The following is a 13,321-nucleotide window of genomic DNA, read 5'->3' as shown; positions in this document are numbered from 1 at the left end:
CGTACCAGATGTTCTGCTTGGTCCTAATAATTACTACAGAAAGAAAATAGATTGTATTAATAATATGTGTTTTTTTAATGCCAATATTAATATCACCACACACAATTTGAACCTTATTGCAATGAATTTTGTTGAACATAGATGCTAATTTATTACTAAATGTGTCAATTTATGTTCCTGGAGCTCCTTATACATGCATTATACAAGTTTTTTCCCCCTCTTTTTTTAACATTGATTTCTACAGTCAAACATTAAAACATATTTTCAACAATATCATATTTTATATGTTGCATGTTAAATCTGTCTATGTTTCCTCCAGGGATAAACAAAGTGAGAATTCAAGTTATCAATACAGTTCAATAAAGTTCAAGGTACCATGCATCGCTCCCTGAGGGACACCTGATATTACAGTATGAGAGCTGTAACTTTAATGTGTTCATTTTGATTAATTAATTACATATTTCAACTTTTTAATGCAATTAATGTCTATTTTACGCTGTAGTCAAAAATTAAAAGTGAAAGACTGAAATCAAGAATTCTTGTGTTTTTTGGCCCTGATCCTCTTCGGTTTAAAAAAAAACGTTCCGCTTCCAGAAACAGAAACTATGAGACCCTGGTGTTTTTATTTTCCATCTGTGGCTCTAAATCAGCTTTCAGAAAGGTTTCTTCTCCTCTCCTGGTGCAGAGCTGAAAAGATTCTACTCAAGAAGCGTTTATACATCGGTCTCTGGAGAATCTGCCAAAGCAGAACGCTCACTTTGTCTTATTCATGAAGCTGTTGGGAATGATAATGTGATCATTGCATAAGTCTGTATGCAGCACCGGGAAGCACCTTCCACCTTCCATGTGGGGGAATTTTCCGAGCACTGATTTGAGATTGTGAAAAGCCTAAAAATGACATTAAAGTTGGCGTACAGGTGACGTCTGGCAGAGTTTTTCTTTCTTATTTTTCAACCAGGTGCTTTTTTTTTTTTTTTTTTTACATAACTCATTTTTACTGCAAACTGCAGAAAATGGAAGGCGCAGAGGAAGTAATGATCTTTGGAGCGGACAGCATCAGCTATAAGTCAGAACATCAAAGTTCTACATCATTGCAACGTTAACAGCGGTATGCAAAGCACCTCAGGTGATATACTGCAAAGTGAATCGGCGGCTTCCCGCCTAGCGCCCCGGACTCACTAATACCTGAAAATAAAGAGCAGGAGCTGTCAAATATATTTCACTCCTCGCAGGTTCAAGGCCGCCTTGTACAAAGTGTGTGCTTTGATTTTTTGCTAAGTGGTTCGCCGTCATGGAGGCTGAAAATCAAGGCTGGAAAGAGTCTGCCGGGATCGGCCCGGTGCGGCTTGAAGGTCAGAATTTAAACTCTTTCCTCCCAGTTGGCCAGATGGACGTAAAGTATGAAAAATTCTGTTCGGAATGGGAAATTCCAGATCAGTCGTGGCCTTGCTAGTTTTATAAATATTAAAAAAAGAAGAGATTTTCCAATTACAAAGAGGGTTTGTTTGCTGCTTTTTAAGAGATTTTGTTGGAGTCAAAATAAACACTCACTCTTCGCTGAAGAAGCCTCAAAACAAATGTAAGTTTTGTTGTAGCAGCTTAATCTCTCACTAAAAAATAACACTTTTGTTTTTATCTAACTAAAAATGTGTCTAACAGGGAAATGTAATCTGGTCAAAAATAATAAAAAAATATATATATACTGGTACATTTTAAAGAAAATTAAGCATTTTCTATTTAATGATGCTTTTTTAAAGAGTATCCAAGAAATTTTAATTGGTCTGTGCTTCCTAATTCCAGAAGGTATGCAAAGACATAATAGAAAAACATTTTCTTTTTAGCTGTTCATCAAAATAGGAAAGATAGAACATGCCATACCATAAACACCCTGCAAGGGTAAGAAGGCATTTCAGGCTGAGTGTTTCTGTACTAACGCATAAAATAAGTATCTTTTTTTAGTTTGTCCATGTTTTTGTTGTTTCTTTTATACATATGTATAAGTTCCATTCTGGAACCTTTGTATGCACATGTTTCTGGTACATCCACAAATCTGACGTACCAGCCATGGGGTTCATTTTTGCTTCAGGAAATTATATCAAGAGATGCTGGAAAATACTTTTAATTAACCAGAAGGTTTATATGTACAACAAAAAAATAAAGTATTAAAGTCTGTGTAGTAATAGTTCTAGCAAATTTCTAATACATAAACATGGAAGGAAAATTAAAGCAATCTTCCATGTTTTTGTGCAAAAATGAAACAAGTTTCTTTTTCAACATTTTGATTTCTTTACTGATTTTTGATATTTAAAAAAATGTAATTGCCAAAGCATGTATCTGTATCCAATTTGAAAAACTTTGCCTCTAGGTAATGATTTAGGGGGTAGGAGTTTATAAGTTCTCACTTCTTCCTACCCCATTTTGAGCATGATATGTTAACTGAAACAAAAAATCTGTATTTTCTCTTCTTTTTATGCACTTCTTGTTACTGTGCACCATTTTATTTTTATATTTGTATCATGTTCGAATAAAATTTCATTTCATTTCATTTCATGCTTTTTTTTTTTTCTTTCAAAACCACCTCAGAAAACCTTCCTGCACACATGCAAATGTCTGCTGTCACAATCGCATCAAACTGTTCCCTCTGCAAAACAAACCAAAATGTCTTGGACATACAAACCGCTCATCATGCCAAGCCGTGCAGGTGGCACAGAAACACACCGTTCACATTCATAGAGCCAATGTTTTCCAGGAGACAAGGACAGTGATGCCATCCCAAATTTGCGCAGAAAGTCACTCGGTTTTAATAAAAAAAAAGAATCCCCTATGAGTCAGATGAGTTTCTGCAGCAAAACATGTTTACATCCCGACATGGATGGAAAAACCGGCTCCTGTTTCTGCACTAATCTGGTTTTCCATCAATACCGCTGCAAACTCCAAACACGACTACGTTAGGTATGATAAGACTTGGTGAGATAAAAGTTGTTGAATGTATTTGACTCTGTAGGGTGAAGGAAAAATAACATATTAAATGTATACTGCACTGTAGGAAATCTTAGATAATGTGGTCAGGTGGTTTTTAAACTGTTTTATAACACATACAACCTCACTTCAGTAAACACCGGTTTAAAGTAGCGCCATAATGATCGATGTTTTATAACAGTAGAAAAGGTGAGAAATGTTTTTCATTCTTCTATATAAATATGTGTGCTTATGGTTTAACTGTAGAATCCATTTCCTCTCCAAAATCTGATCCATCTAGTACCAAGTAGGAAAGAAATAACTCAAAAGTTTCAGGGAGTTTTTCCACCTGATGGTCTGGTAGACTCGGTTTGATTAGAGATCAAAGTTGCAACATTTGTTACATTTCCAGTTGCTGTGGTCGTCTGTCGCTTTGCACAGTCAAATTAACAAAATCCTTCAAAACACTTGTTCACCTCCTCTCCTGTGGTGGCGCTGCACCAAGAACCAATGACAGAAATGATATGGAAACCTCTGAGGAAGATACAGAGCGCAACTTTCTTCTTCAAGAAATGCAAATAAAAATTGAGTGGCGTCAGATATTCGCAGTTGGACAATTTCTCTTTGTTCTTTTCTCCTGCTAGAGCTATCAAGTGTTTGTTTTGGTTGTATTTACCCAGAAGTTCCTGCGTTATAGTCCACTACCTGCATTTGGAGCAGTCTGTGGTCTACTTAGCGTTCACATTGGCATTTGAACCACATCAGAGTTCACTTCAACTGGACTGAGACCGAGGCTTATAGGCAGACCAGAGTTCACTTTTTGGCCATTTATGCATTCACACCTCCACAAATGAGTCGGAATTTCAAGGCAAATGAACTAGAGTTTGATTAAAGCGGATTGAACAGGGCGGGTGTGAAGGCACGCTCAGAGACAAAACTGGATTTAAGCATCTAGATGGAAAACCTGAAAAAGCTCAAAAAGACTTGAGACTGGGGCAGACTGGGGCGTCTTGCTGCAGGACAATGACCCGGAACATTGAACTACTGCCATCCAAAGCATGTGCTGAGATGGTTCAGTCAGATCCAACAGAGGAACTGCATCTGGACTGACTGAGGTTGAGTTACTTCCAAAGAAGAAAGAGGAAAACATTCTTCAGCCTCATCATTTTCAAATAATCGACACTGTCACGCAGCGCTTTGCATCGGTCTATAGCGTCAAACCCCAATACATTAAAGTTTGTGGTTGTAATGTGACAAAATGTGGAAAAGTTCAAAAGATGGAAATGCTTTTGCAAGTCACTGTAGCAGGCTGCATGGAAATTGCTCACTTTGCATATTTCTGCCGGACCATGCTGCGCTGCGTTCGCTCTCCCTGCCAAATTACTGACTCACTCTGCTTTCCCAAGAATAATGCCTTCCTCCCAGTCAGATGTGACCTTACCGCCATGTTTCCATGGGAGGAAGAGTCCAGATGCTGACAGCCAAGAGAGAGAGAGAGAGAGAGATGGAGAGCTTTTCCTCCCCATTTCCTGCATAATAAAAGCAGTTGTTGCCTTTGTGTCTGCGGGGCTCACCTGTCGTCCCTTCTGTCGACTTGGACAGCTCCAGGACTCCGACCACAAGCACCATAACAAGAAGAGCCCCTTTGCTTCTGATCTGCATGCACCGCTCACTCATCCTGCGACAGAGAGGAGAGAAAGGGAGGTTCAGATCATCAGACAAAATGTTCACCAGGCAGAGGTAACCAAGTCAGTGTTAGGGTTAACTGAATGGTTTTATATGATTGTTGATGAAACTGAGCTGAAAATGTGGCTAAACACAGAGTTTGGATTTGGTTTGGCTGTTTGTTTCCCCCCCTCATGAAATCACTGTTTCACTGCAAAAACACAAAGTCTTACCAAGTATTTTTTGGTCTAGTCTTTAGTCCAAATATATTTGTAAACTTGTAATAAGACAAAACTAACTTCTTTCAGCAAGATATGCTTGTCTAGAGTCAATAGAACTTTTATATTGATGAAAATGTTCTAGTTCCATCTTATAAGTGAAACAATCTGCTCCCTGTGGAGCTAGTACATTTTCATCAATAATAAGGAAGTATTGACTTAAAACTATATATAAATGTATGTATTGTAAAGAGAGGAAAAATTCTTGAACTTTAAAAACCTTTTGACTCGTTAAATCCTCTCTTATGCCCGGGTTCAGAAAAATGCTGTGCGCAAAGACTGAGATCACGCAGAGATAATAGCGTCACAATAATCAGCATTTATTCAAGACAGATGCATACTATCACCAGACAAACACATCACAAAACATCAGAAACCTCAGAGCACAAACAACACATGAATTTACCTGAGAGAGAAAAAGACAAAAGATGAAAACGACAAACAAAAAGCAAAGATGTCTTTGGAGAAGTTGCAAGAGCAAATCTGATTTGTGACTTCTGTGTAGAAAGTTTTATAGTAAAGGCGTATTTTTATCTTTAATTTATTCAAATAAGGCGTATCTTTGCTCATCCAACCAGGAGCTATCTCTGACCCTCTATCTGAAGCCAGAAACCCCTGCCGTGTTTACGGCCTTTCACAGATGAGTGTGAAAAGCTGGAACTTCTCCTGTATTGTTTTCCACACAGACAAAAGGCAGTTCAAACGATCCTAGCAAACCATCTGCTGTAACTACAGGTAAAATAAAGGTCAATAGGCCAGAATAAGTTACTGATTCAAAACCACAATTAGGGCATTTGAGTCAAGACATGTCAAGTTTTAAAACTAGCTTATTTCAAATCTATTTTCTCAACAGTATGTATGTATATGTATATAAAAATTTTGTTTGTTTGGTTTTTTTTTCAGAAAAGTTACTTTTAAGTTAGATTTATCTGTTTTTTAGCTGTACTCATACATTTGCACTCGAAACACAACCAAAAATATTTGGTAAAATTTTGTGTTTTTGCAGTGTTGAGAACTGTATCATCTATTTACTCAGTTATCTTTGTGTGATAATTAAGTTTGATGACATTTGATGATTTGACACATTTAGGTGTGACATAAACCAGAATCTGTAGAGGAGACAAATATATAAAATCCTTTTTCACTGCACTATTATCAATGCTCGTGACACCCTGAGAATCTGCAGCTTAAGCCCCTTTCCTCTCGTCCTTTGCTTCTAGGAGTGATGGGCAGCAGGTGAAGAGCTGCTGCTTCCGCACCGAATTCATCTCTCCAAAAGTGCGTCTCTTCCCGCCGCATCCCCTCTCCCTAATGAAGTGTGCATGAAGCCGAGGCCGCGCTGCGTTAAACCATCTGGCGCAGGCCGTTATCTCTGACAGGCCACGATCAAATTTCAAACAAGGATTCAGGAGCGGCACGGTGATTACCGGAACAACCGCCGTATCGCATGGCGGACGCGTACAGCATTACAAGCTGCGTTTCTGCCTCATTTGCCGCCTCGCGCCTCTCATCCGCCGGCTGCGCTGACATATAGATTGGCTAAACCTCATCAGGGATCTCAGATTATTTGTGTAATTAAGTTTATTTTCGCTGGGCAAACATGACCTTTTATGAAGGTTTTGTTGTACCCAACAGAATCGCAGAGGAATTCTGAGTGGGAGGGAAAAAAACCCAAGACAGACATGTTTTAGTGGCTCTGCAATTAGAAACTGACGCCTGTCATGAATGTGTCGCTGAAGGATGAGTTTAATTACCATCTTCCTGTTTGTCCATTCTTAAAAACCTCACTTCTAAGAAAATTAGCTTTATGAATAATAAACTTGTAAGATGTTTCCTGGATTATATAACTTCAATAGCAGGGGAGAGAAAATATTATTATAGGTAAAAATGAATGTCACTGTTAACATGTAAAGAAGGAACTTCGTCACTCTGATGGATTAAAAATCAAACTCTTAGAAGAGTAGTTTCTACAGAAAAACATCAAAATATAAAAAAATTAATTCAGAAAACTCTGTTCCAAGCAACAAACTGCAGACTATATCTGACATGAACGTGCTGGGGAGGACTTTGTTCGTCCCAACTCCAATACAAACACAGAAATGTCATGTTTACAGAGCCAAAAAGTCTAACATCTGAGAGAAATTGTGTTTATCAAACTCCTGGCTGGGGATTTGCAGTGAATGAAGTCCTGAATCATAATGCACGATATATCGGCATAACATTGGTATCGTCAATATTAGTCAAGTTTTAGCCTATCTACAAAACAACATTAACCCATTTTTAAACATACATTGGTATCGGCCAATGTATGTCTTTTTTCTTAGCAACGTTAGTAATTTTTTAACATATTGGAATCGGCCAGTGTAAGTCGTTTTTTAACACGTGTATCAGCCAATGCTACTCATTTTTCCATATCATTTTGGGCACTGTTAGTCATTTTTTAACAAATCATTTCGGTCCAATAAGTAAAACTGGGCCGATACCTACAGTCAGTATTGATTTCCAGCTTTTCGCAGTTCGTGTTTCTGGAACCAAAGGGGAGAAAACAAATACCAAACATGCTACCTGTTTGACTGTGATGCAGTGAAGGATTGTGGGAGTTTTAACTGAAGCTAAGAAGCTTTTCACGGCGTCAAAAGTGTAGTGAAATTTAAAAAATATTGGCACATATTGGTTATCAGACACAAGAGCAACATCAGCATTGGACATTGGCCCAATTTTTCATATCAGTGTACATCAGTAAATGCATCTGCATGCAGTGAGGGGTGAAGTTATTTTATTTTTTTAGAAACTTTTTATAAGAAAACCAGACAGCACATCACTGTCACAAAATCGTGAATGATAGGGTGAAATTCTGCAGGTAGCAGAATGACACAGTCAATGATGTCACAACTAAAAGTTTGAGAACAACAAGGAAGAAAAGACTAAAGTTTCATTTTTACTTTAATAAATGATTTTTTTTTTTCTCACATCATACAGCAAAGCAGAAATATTTTTTTGGCTTCCCAGCGAACACAAGGTAACTGGAGAGATACGTGGAAGGAAATTGACCCGACTGCGGAGTGTGATAGCCATGTAATGTAAGGCGTGTGTATTTTCTCAAGTGGCCTTCAAGCTATAAACCTATTATCTGCCTGCTGTCTCCTAATGTTCATGGGAACAGATTTATAGTCGGCGTTTGCTCTCTGAAATGAAGGCAGGGCGGAGATGGTGGCCGGCCGACGTTTCTATGTAATTCACAGCAATGAGTATGTGTGAAGAAGGAAAAAAAAAACAGTCAGCGGTGACTGAGTGCACGACAGAGCGCCACGCGGCGTCATTTGTTGACTGCCGTCTGCGCGCGCTGCTCTGTAAATGACATCTCATGGTCCCTGAAAGCACCGTGTCGTCACCGGTGCAGCGGCGCGCGAGTCACCTCGTATTTGTTACACTTTCAGGCCGTTTTATTTTTTAACCTTGACTGGGTGGTTTGTATCAACCTCAGAGACGCACCGCACATTCTTATCTGGAGGGAAACATAATAGGATCCAGCCAGAGTTCATTAGACATTTTGAACACAGTTTAAATGTGCTGTGTGTGTGTGTGTGTGTGTATGCAGTCTGTATGGGAGATCGGCTCCCATACAGACTGCATATCAAGCAGTTGGTTTGACTAAGTTAATTTACATGCCTTCTGTATATGTTGCTCTTAAAGTTCAGTGAGAATGTTTTAAGAGATTATTTCTGTTTTTGCATTTTTTTTCAATATTTAACCAATTCTCAATCAAAACAATCAATTAACTTCATTTTGTAACATAAAATATCTATTTAATCAAGGAACATTCTTTAGTTGATTAAATGTTCATTTATGAATTGACTATGAAAATCTAATTTAAAAAAAAAAGAAGCTAAAGTTCAATGTCAAAAGCCTCCAACTAGCATCTTGATGAAAAAGTGAAAAACTTCTCCCGGTGTTTGAACGAAAAAAAATCTAATCGCCCCCTGCAGTCTGACAAATGGTTCTGCATCTTCCTCCTCTACAATAAAGTCAAATAAATTACAATTTGTTTTTGTCTCTCTTCAAGCCAAGTGAGGCCGTTTAATTTCTATGAAACACACAATGGCAGCATCTTTGGTAGTTCTTCTTCTCTTGTTATTTTGTTGTGTAAAAATAGTTGAAATTGGTCAAGGAAAGACTATTGTGAATTTGTTCTGAATATCCAGTGAAATTTGGTCTCAAGCGTCAAAGAAAGAATAAAAAACATCTGCTTTCTTCTGTTATTTTATTCAAGCTGAACTTGACGTTTCATCGTACATTTAATGCGCCACATGACGGAGGACTCCAATTAGCTTTTGGCGAGAAACAAAGTAAAAACTTGAGCTGGAAAATTTTTCATTATCATTTCAGTCTGAGAATACCTTCTCTGTGTGTAATGTATGCATGCACAGAACAGAGCCTTTAGATAAACACATAATGATATGCAGATGACTGCCATAAGCAGGAAACATGAAATGCACGGTGAAGTAAGTAAGGAGGCGAGCAGAAACAAACACTAATAAACCCAAGTATAAATGAAAAGTGTAATTATCCCCCCGACTGTCATGGTGCTTCTGTGGCTGCCAGGAGGCAGAGTTCCTGCTCCACCTGAGGACTCTTCACTAGTCGTGTAAACAACCACGCATCTCATTTCAGCCCAGCCGCTTTAGTATTCTCTACGATTTGCCTGCTTCGGTTCACCGAGTCGGGTTGGCTGTCCTCTGGTCCCGTGGTGTCGATGGGTAAATTAGCTTAAAACGGAAGAAAACAACATTCAAGTTCTGCTTGGGCTGCAGCGGAAGAAGTGATAAACAATTTTATGAAATGATATGAAATAGATTTATTGGCAGGTCCTATTCCCATTGTGGTTTTTCCTGAAAAAAAAAAAAAAAAAAAACGATTGGGAAAGTTTAGCAGGGAGGTGCAGCGTTGCCGGGAGTCAACGTCGACTTTATTGCTTCTGGTGGAGAAATAACACTTTTCCACAGACGCAATATATATATGACCCCTAAACTTGACATGCTGTCCAATATATTTTCTCACCTGTTCTGACATTGAGACAAAACAATATATCAAAACATTTCCAGTTATGCCCCCTTTTTCCTCTGCAGCTGGCAGGAAGGGGCTAGCCGTAGCGTTGTTAGCTAGCTGCTGATGAACTTCAGCTGTTTTAACACCCAGTAACGATACAGTCAGCTGACGAGGTGAAACCCTGAACAATGATGATTTCATAAAAATTGTAATGTTTGGTATGTTTCCACAAATAGCCACCGTCCTAAAATAATGGATTATGTTGTTTTTTGCGATAAGATGATTCTGACTTAGGCCAGGTGACAACATGAAAACGTAGCAAAGGGAGGACTACGTGTTTGACAAACACGTGTTCCTGTCAGGTAGAAGTGCTCCTTTTTGCTCTTAAGCCTGTTGCACTAAGCAACTAATCAATTAATTGCATAATTTAAAAAAAATTTGATTTCTTTTGAAAGACAATTTTGTTTCATAATCCACTTTATTTACATTTTATCATTTTTGGTGGTTGGATTTTATTTTGGAAATTTAAAGCATCTTCCAGTTAAGTGCTCACTACAAAAAAACAGGTTATTGGTATTTGAAAGCTCTCGAAGATCAATAAACAATGGTAATATAATTATTATTATCAGTGTATTTGATGTACCATAATGTCTTTTATTTATTTATTCATTTTAAGGATCAATTTGGTGCCAGTGGGCTTTTATTGTTTTACTGTTTCTTGCCTTAATTGTTTTTTGTTTTGCACCTTGGACAAATAAAAATTTTGCAGTTACTTCTGACATTTAAGAAATTCTACTTCCACTGACCCTAAAATACAAACCTAATTTATTTATTGAGTTCAAGGGAAAAAAAAAAAAAAAAAAAAACGGTGTGTGTGTGTGTGTGTGTAGTTCCACGTGTAGCTAATTGGTTCCCACTTCACTAAGAGAAAATTAGAATGAGTGTTTCTTATTTCCATTTTTTTGTAAACTGGCAGCCCTCTTTCTAAATGAGTCGATACCTAATTAGCTTGAGAAGTTCAGAGTTTTGCTTTTGACATTATCTCACGCTGTTTAAGATTAACCCCTTCCTGCTCATATTACCCACCCACAGCCATTTCAGCAGAGCTGGAACTGCGTTGCTCTGGTGGGAGATTAGCTCCTAAAGTCCCCCGTCTGATCGCTCGGGCAGGAGAGAAATTCCAACACATTCAGCATCTTTAGCATTTTCGGCTGTGTACAAATGAAAAGCGCGTCCGACTGCAAGCAGGTGCCGTTTCAGAGCGATCGTCTGTAAAGCGTGTCTGATTCAGCGAGCGCTTTAACAAAATGAAGGGCTTTAAGCAGATTCTGACCTCTGTTCTCATTGTTGTCCCATTTGTGTCACTTATTTTCCTACTTTGATGGGATTGCACAGAGCCACCGTACTTTTCATTAGCGAGTGAAGGACTCCATCGACCTTGGCCTATTAATAGCAAACGTTGTTTTGCAAAGAAGGAGGAACACAAGGGAATTTGTTCCTCACCTGCTCTCTGCGATGTCGGGCTGGATTTCTTTTCCTTTACATTTGTTCATTGGTGAGCTGTGCTTTTACCGAACATAATGTTCTTAAAATGATCAGTGACAAACAGTTAGTACATTTTTTGTCATTCATTTTTGCTGTGATAAAGAGAATGGTATAGATTCGTTGACATGCATGTATTAAAATGGCCCAGTCAAAGTGAAGACCTACATCTAAACTGGACTTTTTGGTAAAAATTGAATATTACGTTAAAACATTACCAAAAATTGAATTTTACGTTTGGTCATTGTCCTTCTACTTCACAAATATGAGTTACTTTGTGTTGGACTTTCAGGAAATTCCAAATAAAATACATTTGAATGTAAAAAAAAAAAAATACCAACCACTATATTTTTGCAAACTACAGCAAAAAAGTGATGTAAAAAAAACTAATACTCTAATTGCATCAATTTCATAGTGTAGTTTTTGTAACTAGTAAGTGTTGCAAAATAAATAATATGACAGACACAAAGAAGGTCAAAGTGTTTGCAAGTTGATAATTCCGAAAGGTAAATAAATGTCGAGCTGCTGTTTAATACCATTTTGTTAATGAGTTATTGATACCTGAAGTGAAAATCTATGGATTCATTTCCAGCCTCATCCATCTAAATTTTCAAAAATCATTTTACTGTTTACAGCAAAGGCCAAAGTACGAGTCGCCTGATAACCGCAGTTGATCACTTCAAGCCATCGTGGGCCCCGGCGTCTCCGGGGCGACAGATATTGACCTTGGTATCGAACATTTTCATCCATGTTCCTCTCAGTGTTCCTGTTGAACCGGCTTCAGGAATACAGGAGGGAAAGACAGCAGGAGAGTTGTGTTTTTATTTGGCTATGTTGGAAGAGTCATATGAAAATACATGCACTAGTAGGTAGGTAGGTAGGTCTTTATCATTGTAGCAAAGCTTTTGAAGAAAACTGGTATATTGATCAAGATTTAGGGAGTTTGCCAAAAAAAAAAATGAAGTAGGACTTTACCATTCGTTTTAACTTACAACCAGATTGTTTGACTCGGTTCGATTGGAGACCAAAATTGCAACATTTGTTTCCATTTTCAGCTGGTGTGGTTCGCTTTCAAACCGCATCGTATCAAAACTCTTTGAAAAACCTGTTCACCTGGTGCTACATCAAGAACCAGGAAACAAAGCAAAGAAAACAAGCACAGTTTCCTTCTTCACAAAATGTAAACAAAAATAGTCAGATTTTAGTGGCTGTAGGATTTCTCTTTTCTGGTAAAAGACAATGAGCCATTTCTCCCTGCTGGACTAGGCTCACACATTTGTTTTGGTTGTATTTACATATAGTTTGTATAGTTAGCTTCCTGCTTTTGACATTCACATATCCAGAGTTCACTTCAAGCGAACTAAGACCTCGCTCTGCAGGCAGACCAGAGTTTGCTTCTTTGGTCCACATTAGAGCTCAGTTCCACATCCACAAAACCAAACCAACGGGACTTTCCAGACACTCTAAAATCTTCGTTTTGTTTTCTTTTGAGCCATTCGTGTCACACTGTCATATCTCAAATGCAAAGGACAGCTTGGACACACTATTTATGGTGGAGATGATATGTTTGCCCAGTTGGATGGTCTCTAACTGCACTTGATGAGCACCATATGGACACTTTCAGTGGCTTAGATGCTAAAGCTCTCAGAATGTGCTGGAGAAATTGTAATGATACTCAAGCATCCTAAACGACTGGGAACCTTCATGGATGCACCTAATTTTGTTTCTATGTGAACACATCCTGAGTGTTAAATTGATAAAAGATTTAAAAAACAATGTTAAAATGCAGTCAGTATTAACTGAGGATATTTCTGTCTGATAGTAATTTCTGT

At 38.1% G+C, this 13,321-nt stretch overlaps 1 protein-coding gene across 2 annotated transcripts in view; it reads right to left on the bottom strand.

Annotated features, from left to right (window-relative positions):
• tafa2 (TAFA chemokine like family member 2) overlaps window positions 1–13,321 on the bottom strand; it is a 95,694-nt gene that overhangs the window by 14,133 nt on the left and 68,240 nt on the right. For both annotated transcript variants that reach the window (XM_015028850.1, XM_015028851.1), the window contains one exon: window positions 4,533–4,636. In XM_015028850.1, coding sequence (XP_014884336.1) covers window positions 4,533–4,636 — 104 coding nt within the window. The remainder of the gene's footprint in view (window positions 1–4,532; window positions 4,637–13,321) is intronic.

Source organism: Poecilia latipinna, unplaced genomic scaffold, assembly GCF_001443285.1.
Source record: "Poecilia latipinna isolate Pla-1442-1.1 unplaced genomic scaffold, P_latipinna-1.0 Scaffold137, whole genome shotgun sequence".
NCBI classification, from domain to species: Eukaryota; Metazoa; Chordata; class Actinopteri; order Cyprinodontiformes; family Poeciliidae; genus Poecilia; species Poecilia latipinna.
The sequence above is the reverse complement of the archived record's forward strand: the minus strand, read 5'-3'. Positions and strand labels throughout refer to the sequence as shown.